Genomic DNA, 14,380 nt, shown 5'->3' with positions numbered 1-14,380 from the left:
TGCGCTCTCGCCGTGGGAGTGCACTGACCGCTAGGGAGCAGCTCCTGTGTGGAGCATCTGCCCCCTGGTGGTCAGTGAGCATCATAGCAACCGGTCATTCTGATCTTTCCACTGTAATGGTCGCTTAGGCTTATTATATAGATTTCATGTTGTTATAGTGAAGTGGAGGCATCTAAAATATTTCAAAGCAGTTAACTGTCTTCACTATTTCAACACCCCTTCAATTACCTCCACATATTATTCATGCAATTAGCTTGATTTAGCAGCCCCTAAAAATTTAGAGAACATTTTTACCTCAAACTTAGCTAGAATTTTCACAAATCACAAATAACCTGATCACAATTAATAAACTTAATTACAATTAAAGACTTCCTATGATTGTTAATTTGGCTAGTATTCAGCTAACAGTATCAAGGTTTAAAATTCCAATATACAGCATTTTAAAAATACTTCAGCTTTAAAAATTCTTTTTGCCTACATTTGAGGCTCATTTTGATTTTAATATATATCAATTAACTTGCCTTAGTGATTACCTAGAATTATCTTGGTCATGTAAATCCCATATCAAACTCAGTAAGTCTTAAATTTTCCTTAATATATATATATATGTGTGTATGTATATATGTATATATATAAATATATATATGTATATATATTGATTTCAGAGAGGAATGGAGAGGGAGAGAGAGGTAGAAACATCAGGGATGAGAGAGAATCCTTGATCGGCTGCCTCCTGCACGCCCCCCACTGGGGTTTAAGCCCACAACCCGGGCATGTGCCCTTGACTGGAATCGAACCCTGGGCCCTTCAGTCCACAGGCTGACACTCTACCCACTGATTCAAACCTGCTAGGGGCAAATTTTCCTTTTTTAATATAAGTATCTCATCATGCTTATTACATTATTGCATTTAAGTATTGTCATTAATCACTGGAAATGATTACTGTGTAGCATTTCTATTGATTGATTAATTGACTGTCTCCTCAACTGTTAGTTTGATTTGCAAAATGATATAATAAACACTTATATACCCTCACCTGTATTCACCAATTACTAACATTTTGCCAAACTTTTTCACTTGCTCTCATTCTCACTCTTTCTCTCCATGTGTATTTCCCCTCTGTAACATTTGACAGTTGCTTGCAAACATAAACTAAACATTTTAGCAAATATCTTTAAGAACAAAGGCTTTTCTTACATACTCATAATACAATAATCACTCTCAGGAAATTTAATATTAACATAATACTGTTATCTAGTATATAGTAATACTTAACATTTTTCCAGTGTCTGAAAGAATGTCTTCCATAATTTCTTAAATTTCAGGATCCATTCAGAGATTGCATATTGCCGTTTATTCTCATGTTTTTCTAGTCTCTCCTTTAAATTAGACAACTCCTCACAGCCATTTTGTCTTTCATGATATTGACATTCATTTTTGGGTCATGCATGAATTTTTTCCTGCAACAGCTCAAGTGAGGTTTTGAAATAATAACTGACATGGGAATTTAAATAGAAGGTTTTTTTTCTTATCTTGTCTAGATTTCTAGGGCCAACATGATAATTGAGCTAGTTTTATAAAGAATATGATGCTATTTGAAGTACATCATAAGTAGTGGATTATATTGTTCATTTATAAATTGAGAAGACTTTAAAAGTTTCTCTTTTAAGTAAATATACATGAAAGTTTGTCTCATTAGTCTTATTCAGTAATTTATTTTCATGGCTTTTTAAAAACCTCATATTTGATCAGACTATGAGATTTTAGCATTTTAAGACAACTTATTAGGAAGGTTTGGCATTATTTCTCATAACATTTTACATTTTTAAAGTTAAATTTGTTAATTTCAGGTGAGGCATAGCTTTTACACCAAAATGCTATTTGTCCTTTGCTGCCACACATGCCACCCCTGAGAACTGCAGTATCTAGGAAAACCACACATTGGGGCAAGGGAGGGACTCTCTCCTCTGTAATGCAGTCTGAATTGCTGCATCCCAGAGAGACTGCTGAGTCAGCTTGGTGACTCTTGGCTTTCTCTACCTATGACCTGGTAGCATTCAATATATGGTGAAAGGCTACAGCTTCAGTGTCACTTACAAACACTGTTTGTCAGGATTGCTGACTCTAGGTCAGATCATTCCAAGGACATTGATTTTTAGAAGATTTCTGTAGGACTTAATACTTAGAAAATTTCTACTTCAATCCCAGGCCATAGAATATAATTTAAGTTTAACTTGAATCAACTAATCTCCCAAAGGGTTGGCTTTAAAGGTGTGTTTTTCTTTATCCTCGTCTCCTTTTCCTTTTCCAGTCATGGCTTCGGTCTTCATCTTGAAGAAATGAGGAGAATCGTGTTGGGCAAGGTTGGAAGGGTGCACATTGCTGCTCTTTGAGAAAAGCTGTTGTTCAGGGCTCTTCCTGCAGCCAAAAGACCAAGAAAAATCTGACATTGGCCCACATTTAGCCTTTAAAATAGGTTGTATCAGTGGGAAATGGTGGTAGTTTTTTCTTTCTTCTTTTTTCTCCTGGGAAGAGTTTTGTGTTGTTTAAAAATTTAAAAATAACTTAACCTGATTTATGGACTCACTAAATGTTCCTTTCTTCCATTCTTTTTGTCTCTCTTTTAAAAGAACTGCTTGCCTTTTCTATTTATTTTTAGAGTGATTTTTAAAAAAGACTTGTGCAATACATTTTGAGGTGAAACTTAGTGGGGGGTTTTTTCTTCTGATAAATTAGAGCATTTAATTTACTATTTTATCCAGATTGATTTGTTGAAATTTACTGAAGACTAGTTCTTTAAGTTATGACATATGAGAAATCCAAACTGCAGTACCTCATTGTTTACTTAGCTTTTGTACTTATATTTTTCAGAGGAAAAAATACTACTGTAAATTGTAAATAGTCAACACATAACTATTGTATGCAAACCTGTGACTGTTGGCAATGTCATCTCGGAAGAACAGATAAATAAAGTTTATTTACTATATAAAATGTTCTGATTATGCTTTTTTTTCTATGTTGAAATCTACTTCAAAATAGTTAAGAACTTATTTTCTATCTGGGTGAATATAATGAACTGTTTGTCAAGATGAATATTTGGAAAGTGTTTTTATTTTTATTTTTAAAAAAATATATTTTATTGATTTTTTTACAGAGAGAAGGGAGAGGGATAGAGAGTTAGAAACATCGATGAGAGAGAAACATTGATCAGCTGCCTCCCGCACACTCCCCACTGGGGATGTGTCCGCAACCAAGGTACATGCCCTTGACCGGAACCGAACCTGGGACCCTTGAGTCCGCAGGCCGACGCACTATCCACTGAGCCAAACCAATTAGGGCTGGAAAAGTTTTTTTATGTTCAAAATTAGTGTGGCCACGGATGGTATGTGCTAGATGGTATGCGTCTGCCAACCTGGAGACACTTTGTCTTCCTGGACTAGGCCATACTCTGAGTTTTTTTAAACTTAGAGACATTTCTGGATACCAAGAGATGGAACTGTTCAGAGGGTTTCACACACTCTTTATATTCTAGCAAATACAGTGTTCAGTTTCTAGGTATTATCTAACCTCTGCCTCAGGGTGGAATCTCAGTTTCCAGACATTTTGGACCTTAGCCTTGCTGTATATCGTATTGTGATAAAGAGTGGGGGGCTTGAGCGGGTGGATGACCAGGGGTCTTCCCATAGCCCACAGCTGACTGCTTGGAGGGCTATTGTTCCAGCAAGGGAATAGGGTCTTCTCTCCCTCCCTCCCTCCTTCCTTTCCTTCCTTTGCTCCTTCCCTCTTTTTCTTTCTTCTTTCCTTTCTTTTTATTTTATTTATTTTTTTATATTTTATTGATTTTTTACAGAGAGGAAGAGAGAGGGATAGAGAGTTAGAAACATCGATGAGAGAGAAACATCGATCAGCTGCCTCATGCACACCCCCCACTGGGGATGTGCCCGCAACCAAGGTACATGCCCTTGACCGGAATCGAACCTGGGACCCTTGAGTTCGCAGGCTGACGCTCTATCCACTGAGCCAAACTGGTTTCGGCCTTTCCTTTCTTTTTAAATCAAGATTTTCTCAAGAGCGAAATTTTGTCCCACTGAAGAATTTCTGACAACAGACATAATGTCTTTCCCTAGGGTGGATTATCGACTCTTAGTGAAATTCATTTACAACTTCCAACAATTTCCCCCTAGCTCATTTCTTGAGATGAGCATATCAAAGAGTGCAGAGGTCAGCAAACTTTTCTTTGTCAAGGGCCAGATTGTAAATGGTTTCAGCTTTATAGGCCATACAGTTTCTGTGACAAACTCTCACCTCGGTCCCTGCAGTACAGAAGCAGTCACGGATAATACATAAATGAATGAGCATTATCTGTATTCCAATAAAACTATTTACAAAAACAGGTGGCAGGCTGGCTTTGCCTTGCGGGCTGTGGTTTGCCAACCCTGGAGAAAGCACACAAGCTGGATTTTAGACACGGAGCGGGGGCAGGAGTGAACAGGAGTCACTCCTTTTCCTCCGTGCAGGCATGACTCAGAATAATGGTGATACTCTCCTGTTACTTTTCCAGCAAAAAGGACAAAGCCTCACATTGTGCTTAGTGCTGGGGTCTCATCTGTCTGGAACTTTTTTTTTTTAATTGTCTAAAGTTTTACATTTGTCTTCTTTTTCCCAAACCGCCCCCCCCCCCCCCCCCCGCCAGCCATTCCCACCCCAGGCAAGCCCCCTGTCTGGGACATTTAAAAAAATACTTTTAATTGATTTTTAGAGAGAGAGGAAGAAATTTGGGCTCATTGTAGTTGATTTAGAGGATATATATTTAAAAAACAATCCTCCAGAATCCCCCACCAAAATATTACTGTGTTATAGAATTGTACACCTATGTACTTTTATTAACCAATGTCACTCCAATAAATTCAATAAAAATTTTTGAAAGATTTAAAAACTATTACCACTGTTACTTTGGTGCATTTAATAATGGAGTATTTTTTCTAATAAGAATGAATAGCTATATGGAAGACGTATATGTGTGTGTGTGTGCATACATGCCTACATTTATATGTCTGTTATATTGTTGGCCATCAGAATTTCCTTTAAACTTTTTAATTGCTGCATAATACTTTATCCTATGCCATCATTTAACCCCTTTCTCCATTGTTGAACATTTAGGTCATGTGTAATTAGTCCCTTTATTCAGTGCTCCATGTTGCTTTTACTGTCCACATTGTTGACACTCTTGAAAATACATTTCAGGACCAACCTTTCTCTCAACTGCCTTTGGGGCCAAACACATGGACACATTTCAGATTGCTGTGTGCTTAGCTTGCCTGGCATCGTTTCCTCTAACATTCCAGAGATGTGATACTTGGGTGAACACTCCCAGCCAGTACACTCTGAGGACACTACATTTCAAAACTGGGCTTCACCCAAATGTGAAATGTCAAAGGCAAATGGAATAGCCGTGCTTAACGCCTACTTTCCATGGAGGGTGGGTGGGTGCAGCCGCAGCCGCATTCCTCCCGTCCCCCTTTTATAACAGTTTCCTCCTGCCTTCACTTGGGATCCTCTTCAGTTAGGTTTTGTGGATGTTGTTACATTCTTTAGAAGTGTTCAAACACCACACATGTGAACATCACCTTATGGTGATGGTACAGATGCCAGGGCAGAAATGGCAACCTGCAAGCATTCTGCTGTTGTCAGAACCTGGGCCAAACTGGGAACTCAGGGCTGGGGAGATTCACACCATCTCTTGTATAACACTTCCCTCCTGCCTTCATTTGGGACCCTCTTTAGTTAGGTTTTGTGGATGTTGTTACATTCTTTAGAAGTGTTCAAACATCACATGTGAATTCACCGAGAGGGTGAACATGTGAGGCCCTTCAATGCAAACAACTTACCGAAACATTTCGCAATTCAGTACTCTGCAGCCACTGCCAATCAGCTGAGTTCACACATGACATCAAACCTGTTTGCCATCACAACTCTGAATGTCTCTGATCCAGGGTCTCATCTCCAGGTGTTCTGGATTTTACTCTCCAGTCTCTGATCACCAGCATCCAGGCTCCTCATCCTCTCCAGGCAGGAGGCCAGGTAGTCATTCAGGCCTTGCCTAGTCTCCTTGCTCTGGATGCCCCTTATGCCTGCTAGACCCTGGGCCACCCCCACAGCCAAGCCTGGGGACTCCCAGCTACTCTGAAGTGGGACACGGAGATCCTGGAGCCCGAGTCCCTGGCGCCTGCGTAGGTGTTGGCCACACTACTGGCCATCGGGGCCGGGCCAGTGGCTGTGTGACTGCAGGAAGCCCGGCCCGGGAGTTGGGTGCTGGAGAAGCTGGAGTGAGTATTGAAGCTCATGTTCGGGGAGGAAGGTGAGAGGTCAAGGCTGCCCAGATTCAGGCAGCTCAACCTTTGAGTCTTTGTGTTTTTTTTTGGTGGATTCATTTTAAAAGTTATGATTGAAGAATTTATTTAGATTTGTCATCTTAAACTGAACGTTTATTGTTTATAAACAATATTGGAATATTTAGCATATGTGTTATTTATAAGTTTAATTGGTTAAATTTATCAACCTTCGGTAAATAAGGAGTTACATAAGTAATTGGAAGGTTTTTTTGAGTCAGGTAAATACATGAATACTTATAAAGAAAATCAATATAGATACATTTATTAATGCAAAAATTTCAAATATTTTAAAGGGAGTTTTGTGAAGTTATAAAAAAATCTTTAAAATAATTTCTTGAAATTTGGTACATTTATAATTAGAATAATGAGATTTTTAAGCTGAACTTACTCATGGTTCTACATCTGATCAATTCAATATTAACCTTTTAACCAAAATAGTCTTTGAATGAAACTTACTCTTAAATCTCTCTGAAGATACTAATTACAATGTTAAAAACAATTTTCTTCTTTATCCTACAGCTCTGCTTTCTCTGGAGGTGGTAGTTCTGTTAATATTTTTCTTTATGTTACTGATGTTTCCCGGTGCCTGGCAATCCTTGCTTAACCCGTGAAGGACAAGGTAGGCTGCTCTCATGGCTGGAATGTGATTGCATTTGTCTGTATCTGTTTGCCTCACAGGTCTGTCCCCAAATGCACGGGGCTACCTCTGCATCCCATGTCTATTCTGGCTTTTAAGACCTGACTTTCTTTTTTTCAAAAATGTTTCATGCAACATACAGACAGACTAGTGGATAAAACACATATGCTCAGCATAATGAATAATTATAAATCAAATACCACCAAATTAAAAAATAGAATATCATCATTATTCTAGAAGGCCACCTCCCAAGTGTCCCTTCCTATCAAACTCTCTCCTCTAGAAGAAGTAGCCACTCTGCTAACTCTACTGTAATAATTACCACCTGTGTAAGCAACTCTAACCTACATTTTAATTTTGTCTTTAAAAAATATTCCATGAATAGAATCAAACTATATGTATTTTTTTTTTCCCAATCTTCTGTTGAGGTAATTAAAGAGGCAAGTAGCAGAGGGGCTCCAACGCCTTGGTAGCCTAGCCAAGCCAAGCTAAGCCAGAGTTCATGTGTGGAACTGAGAAAATGAAACTCATGAGCAGCCAATCACAAACAGCCCACTGGGCTTTCCTAAATAAGGCAACTGCTGCAGCCACAGCCAATGAAATGATTTCCTTGCTCAGCTTCCCTGTCTTCACTATAAAAACCCAACTGCTTTTGGTTCAGGGAGATGTGAGCCCAGCAAATGGGCTGGACCCCACGTCACACATTTGCACAAAGGGCCACAGCACACACCCCAACTCCATCGGAGGCCTTGGCCCCAGTGACAATGGTCCTGACTAGTCGTTGGTTTCTACGCATAGTGAACGGTAGCGACTCTTTGTGTGATGGCCAATGTCTGGAGGAAGCAGAGGAGCTAGTCAGCAGGAGAGGGCTGTGCAGAGTGAGGGCTGTGCCCAGGGGACCGAGCATATGGCTGGAGGACCTTCTAGGTGACAGGCACCTCCTGCAAACTTCCCTTAGAGGAGGCCCATACTCTTTCTAGGAGTCAAGTGTCCTCAGAGTCACAACCTCTGCCAGCCTCAGCATCCCCAGGATTGACCTCAGCATCCCCAGGATTGACATTAAGCAAGCACACGGTTCGCCATTGCCACCAGCAGTTGTCACGGGACCTGGGGGTGGGCATCCTGCACCACAATTTGCTTCTTTGTCCCAGAACCCCCATTCCTGCCCACCCTTACTCCCTAGCAGGGAGCTCTGCTTCCCCTCCGAGGGGGCAGTATTGCCCTCAGGGCTGGTCTGAGCCCAGAGCACAGCAGACCTCACACCACCTTTAGGCCACTTGCTCTGGTTCAGCCAGGTTGCACCTTGAACTTTCTGATGCCAGCTTCCCTGATCCCTTGTTTTCAGCTGGACCCTGGACTGCGGTCTGACCCGATCCAGAATTTAATCAACAAAAGCAAAGGAAGAAGGCTTGCTCCCCTGGGAGTTGGCAGAGGCTTGGGAGAGCTGGAGGCGGGCCAGGGAGGAAGCGGCCTCAGGGGCCGGGCCCACAGGGCATGAGCTCCAGTCTGAGCTCACTCCACAGACCCCAGGGTGTGGAGAATTGGCCTCTCTGCCCCAGGGTGGCGGGCTCTTGCCCTGCCCGGCTGCGGGTGGGCGGGATGGGGATGCGACACGCAACAGATAGCACGGCTTAGGTATCAGCACTGGCTGAGAACTCAATTTTTCATTTGTTTCCTTATCCCTCCTGCGGCTCCTTTGTTGTCCCTGCTCCATTGACCACAGCTAATTCTGATGGGCAGCCATGTGGTGGGGCCCTCAGGACGCAGGGCGTGGTGCAAGTGTGGGAACATTGGCAGGACATTCTGGGGCAGAACATTCCAGGCCCTTCTGGGCACTGCCTTCCAAGCAGGGACACCACAGTCCCTTCCTTTTCTAAGGGGGCAGTGGTGGCGTGTGGCCAGGAGAGAACAGCTCCTGGGGCCTACTGTCGACTGGGGTACCATAACTTTCGTCTGTTTACAAATACTCATCTTCCTCTCTCCTCCTTTCTCTCTTCAGCCACTGACAAAGGTTGGTGTTTGAGGGGGGTTGTTTTTCCAGAAAAGCTTTGTTCTGCAGGCTGCAGGGGGTCCCCCAGAGAAGCATTTCTGATACCTCCCAAGCAAGAACAGCATGTTGGGGGGGGGGGTGCTGAGGAGACTACCCAGAGAGCTGCAGTCATATGCAGGCCTCCATGCCGGTGCCTTTTAAAACAAACTTTTTACTGGAGTGTAACATACATGCAGAAAGTGGGTTAAGATTTGCAGGGCTAGGTGAGTCATCACAAAATGAACCTTTATTCAGTCACCACCCGAGTCAAGAAAAACCCTATGTTGCCCGGCTGGCATGGCTCAGTGGTTGAGCGTTGATCTATGAACCAGGAGGTCATGGTTCGTTTCCTGGTCAGGGTATATGCTTGGGTTACTGGCTCAATCCCAGTAGGGGGCGTGCAGGAGGCAGCTGGTCAATAATTCTTTCTCATCATTGAGGTTTCTATCTCTCGCTCCCTCTTTCTTCCTCTCTGAAATCAATTTTAAAAAAAGAAAGAACGAAAAACGCCGTGTTACCAGCTCCCTGAAGCGCCACTTTTGCCCTATCACTTTCCTGCCCCCATCCCCAAAGTTACCTCTCTCCTATCTGGTGACATCAGAGGCTCATTGGACCTGCTCTTGAGCTCCCTATAAATGCGGTCAGGTGGTCAGGTCAGGTCAGGTGGGAGGTGCTCGGTCAGGTAGTCAGGTCAGGTCAGGTGGGAGGTGCTCCTTGCGTCCGTCCTCTTCTGTTCAGGAATCTATCTGTGGGATGATCCAGCCAATCAGAGAAGGTAGTAGCATTTGGTGCATGCTCATTGGTTAGTTTATAGACGGTGCCCATGGGTCTCGAAGAACCCTTGCAAGCAAGAGTGGATAGTAAATGAAGGCTTGACTCAGAGGACCATCTGAGCTAAAGCCAGCCCCCCACGAGGATGGTTTCAACTGAAGCGACACCCCCTCCCCCAACTTGACAAGGAGGCTGATTCTGTGTAGCCCTTCCAGGGCAGGTCTGTGTAGGCCACCTGCCCCCTTTGGGCTTGGAGACCCCACTTGTAAAATGGCATCAAAGGAAACATTCAGCTCTGAGACCATCTGATTTTGGGGGTCAAATTATTTCATAGGAGCAACCTCAAGCCAGAGTATTTCTAAATATCCTGGAAATTGCTCACTTCCCTGACACTTTCCTTCATTTCCAAATAGCCATCGGGTTCTGCTTCATCTACCAGGTCCCCAGGCTTTGCCGACCAGTTCCTCATCCTACGGGTCATCTTCTGCTTTCACAGCCTCTCCTCGGTCCCCCGCAGCCACGCTGCACCTGCTGCTTCCCCGTCAAGCTGCACCTTCCCCGACAGCCAGGGGATCAAGAACCAGCTCGATCTCTCTCAGGTTTGATTGTCACATCTTACATGGCACTGCTCAGATCTAATCTCAATGAATTATTTGGTGCGCTGACACTTGTGGGCAACAGAGTGATCTGTAAAATAGTAAATATTGTGCAAAATGCACACAAACCCTTCTGAGGCTTGTGAACGTGCCCATTGTTCTCCCTGCAGCCAGGGTAAACATTTCCTGCTCCTTTTCTCACCGAGAGGCCGCGGTGTGGTCAATAACCAACTACAAATAAGTCTGAGCTGTGAAACGCACAGAGGCAGGCTCTGCAGTAGACATGACTGAACAGAGCAAAGCTTCAGCCTCCGTTGGAGTTCATGTGCACGCTCCATGGCCCCTGCCAATGCCTGCTGATAGGCAAAGCCCATCACCTGTCCTTAGTCACCAACACTGTGACCTTCAGCTCTCGGGGAAGTGACCAAGTGGCCACATGGGTTCTGGGAAGGCTTCCCCTGCAGCCCAGAGAACCTTAGAGGTGGGAGAGAGATGTTGTGGAGTAGAGGAAGGACCTGAGAGTCGGGTGGCAAAAAACCTTAAACACTCAAAACGAACACATTGTGTGCTATGTTAGGATAGTGGTCACCCCTTGGGGTAGTGACTGGAAAGAGGCCTGTGTAGGGCTTCTGGGGGCTGGTGCTATTCTGTTCCTTGAATTGAGAGCTGTTCAGATTTTTAAAATTCATCAAACTCTACTTATGATGTGTGCATTTGTTATACTATGTAAGTTTCATTTCAACAAAAAGCTTACTTTTAAAAGCTGAATATTACCAGACTGGGATATATATATATCCCAGTCTGGTAATATTCAGCTTTTAAAAGTATATATATATACACACACACACACACACACACTGAGTGGCCATATTATTATGATCTCTGAACGCATAATAATATGGCCACTTAGTATATATCCTATATAATAAAAGGCTAATATGCAAATTGTCCCCTCGACTAGGAGTTTGATCAGCAGGCAGGCCGGCCAACTGCCCATGTCCCCTCCCCTGGCCAGGCTGGCCGGACCCCACCCATGCACGAATTCATGCACCGGGACTCTAATATATATATATACACTGAGTGGCTAGATTATTATGCGTTCAGAGATCACTGATTGGCCAGATTATTATGATCTCTGAACGCATAATAATCTAGCCACTCAGTGTATATATATATATTAGAGTATATATATATTAGTGTATATATATATATAGATATATATTTTAGAGTATATATATATTAGTGTATATATATATATTAGAGTATATATATATATGAGTATATATATTAGTGTATATATATATATACACACACACATACACATATATATACTATAAGTATATATTAGTATGTATATATATATTAGTATATATAGTATCTATCTAATATATATATATATATATATATATAGATATGAGAGAGAGAGAGAGAGAGAGAGAGAGAGAGAGAGTTAGTTGGTTTGGCATTCAGAACTAAATCAGTGCAATTCATCACAAAAGAGAAAAATCAAATGACTAGCTCAATAAATGCTGAAATTCAGCATTCATTCATGTTAAAAACTAGAATCGAAGGGAAATGCCTTAATTTACAAATATCTAGTGGGGGAAATGTTGAAAGCTTTCCAACCTGGATGCTATTGTCTCCATATCTATTCAACATTGTACTCAAAGTCTCTTCCATACAAAATGATGGGGAGGGGTGGAAGTAATGAAGCTCTCATTACTGTTTGTGGAAATCCCCAATTAATTAGAATTAATAAGTGAATTTAATGAGGTTACCAGATATAAGGATAATATACACAAATAGATTGTATTTCTAATACTATAAATTATTAGAAAATGAAATAGAAGTCAGAAGATGAAAAAAGATGATCCGACAAACATGTTGAATGAAAGAAATCAGATACAAAGAATACATATTATTTAATTCCCTTTATATGAAGTCCAAATATAGGCAAGAATAAACGATAGCTTTAGAAATTAGGATAGTAGTTAATTTTGGGGATGGGAGAGGGTGCTGGTTTGAGCAGAGGCTTTCTGGACATTGGCAATGTTTCCTTTTGTAACCTAGTGGTGGTTACATGAGTGCTTTATTTGAGATAACTTATTGAATTGTACGTGAATGTTTTTACACTTTTCTGTATGAGAGTCATTTAGAAATTTTTTGAAAAAATATTTGGGCAGCTTGAGTTAGGTGATCCATAATGGTCAGTTGTCTGTAGCCAGATCAAAAGAGCCACGTGGTTCAGGACAGCAGGGGTGAGAAGACAAGGAGAGATGTGGGAGGGAGAACAAGAAGAAAGTGATCTTTTCTCACAGGGAGTTTACCCAAAGAACAGTGGGTCTTCTCCCACTCCCCGCCAAACACACACACTTAAGTCTGCATTTCTCAAATAAGTTGGCCTGGCCTAGCTGGGTGCTTATTCAAAGTCATGGTTTTAGAGTCTTGGGAGGAACTCATGCTCCTCTTTTCTTTTCTTTTCTTTTCTTTTCTTTTCTTTTCTTTTCTTTTCTTTTCTTTTCTTTTCTTTTCTTTTCTTTTCTCTTTTCTTTTCTTTTCTTTTCTTCTTTTCTTTTCTTTTCTTTTCTTTTCTTTTCTTTTTCAATAGGCAATATTCTAATTGAATAGTAATTCTACTGAATAAACACAGTCTATAATAAAATCAAACAGAAACCAGACTAGAGTGAATGGTGGTCGATGTGTGGATCTGGCTTATTGGGAAAGCCTTAGTTTATTCCAGAGGAGGGAGGAGGATGAAATTCCTCAAGGACAGAGTGTAGGAGAAGAGAGGAGGGGCACGGAGCAGTGCCTTGGAGCCACTGTTAGCCTGTGGTCTTGAAAGATTCCCCGAGGGATGGTCTGCAGTGGGGGAGACAAGAGGCAGAGAGAGTGATCAGGGGCCCAAGGCCATCTCATGACCATGGGAAGAAAAGGGATGCGTGGACACAAGAGGCAGGATGAAGGAAGATAGTACTAGTATGTTTGGGCCCTAGATTTCATGTCGTGAGTGAAGGGGCAATTGGAAAGGACACAAAGATATTGACCTATAGCGACTGAGAGCCTGGGCCTACCCTTGCCAGACAGGGGTGAGGAGAGGACCATAATGAGGATCAGGGGTTCAGAGAGGGAAGAGGAAGACATGAAGAAGGGGCAGGAAGGATAAGCAGAGAAAAGCTCTTTGATTGCTGAGTTTCCCTTACAAATGGGGCAACATTGGGCAACAGCACTATTGATTCAGAGCCATTGCCCCCACCCCCTCAGCTTCCTCCTAATCCCCTACAAACACCAAATGCTCCGGGGACTTCAAGTCTCTGTTCAAGAGGGTCAACCAGGTGGCCAAACTTTTAGAGTTTCTTCCCAAGTGGATTTTTCTTGAAATTAATACTCTTTGGAGAAAGACTTTGTTTAGGATCAAGATCTGCTTGGTGGATCAAGAAAAGGGGGCACCTGCTCCCCTTCTTTGCCCCTCCTCTCACTGTCTTTTTAAAAAAAAATTTAAATTCTTTATTGTTGAAAGTATCACACATGTCTTCTTTTCCCCACATTGACCTCTCCCCGCCTGCTCCCACCCCCCAGTACAGGCCCTCACCCACCTAGTCACTTCCTTTAAAAAAAAAAAAAAAGATTTTAAATTGATTTTTAGAGAGAGAGGAAGGGAGGGAGGGAGGGAGGGAGGAGGAGGAGGAGGAGGAGGAGGAGGAGGAGGAGGAGGAGGAGAGAGAGAGAGAGAGAGAGAGAGAGAGAGAGAGAGAGAGACATCTATGTGAAAGTGAAACATCAACCAGCTGCCTCCTACACACCCCCTCCCGGGGATCAAACTGGCAACCTTTTGGTGTGTGGGACGATACCCAGCCAACTGAGCCACACCAGCAGTGAACACATGGGAACTTAAAGATGAGTGGACAGGATGCCCTGGGTCAGTGAACCAGCCTCATCCATGGAAATAGAGGAAGAG

General features: G+C 42.4%; 1 protein-coding gene across 3 annotated transcripts in view; it reads left to right on the top strand.

Annotated features, from left to right (window-relative positions):
• GOLGA4 (golgin A4) overlaps positions 1–2,991 on the top strand; it is a 95,343-nt gene extending 92,352 nt beyond the window's left edge. For all 3 annotated transcript variants that reach the window (XM_008154170.3, XM_028131281.2, XM_028131341.2), the window contains one exon: positions 2,312–2,991. In XM_008154170.3, coding sequence (XP_008152392.2) covers positions 2,312–2,335 — 24 coding nt within the window. In that variant the 3' untranslated portion in view covers positions 2,336–2,991. The remainder of the gene's footprint in view (positions 1–2,311) is intronic.
• The last annotated feature ends 11,389 nt before the right edge of the window (positions 2,992–14,380 follow it).

Source organism: Eptesicus fuscus, chromosome 18 (assembly GCF_027574615.1).
Source record: "Eptesicus fuscus isolate TK198812 chromosome 18, DD_ASM_mEF_20220401, whole genome shotgun sequence".
Lineage (NCBI taxonomy): Eukaryota > Metazoa > Chordata > Mammalia > Chiroptera > Vespertilionidae > Eptesicus > Eptesicus fuscus.
Note: the sequence above shows the minus strand (reverse complement) of the source record. Positions and strands in the feature narration are given on the sequence as shown.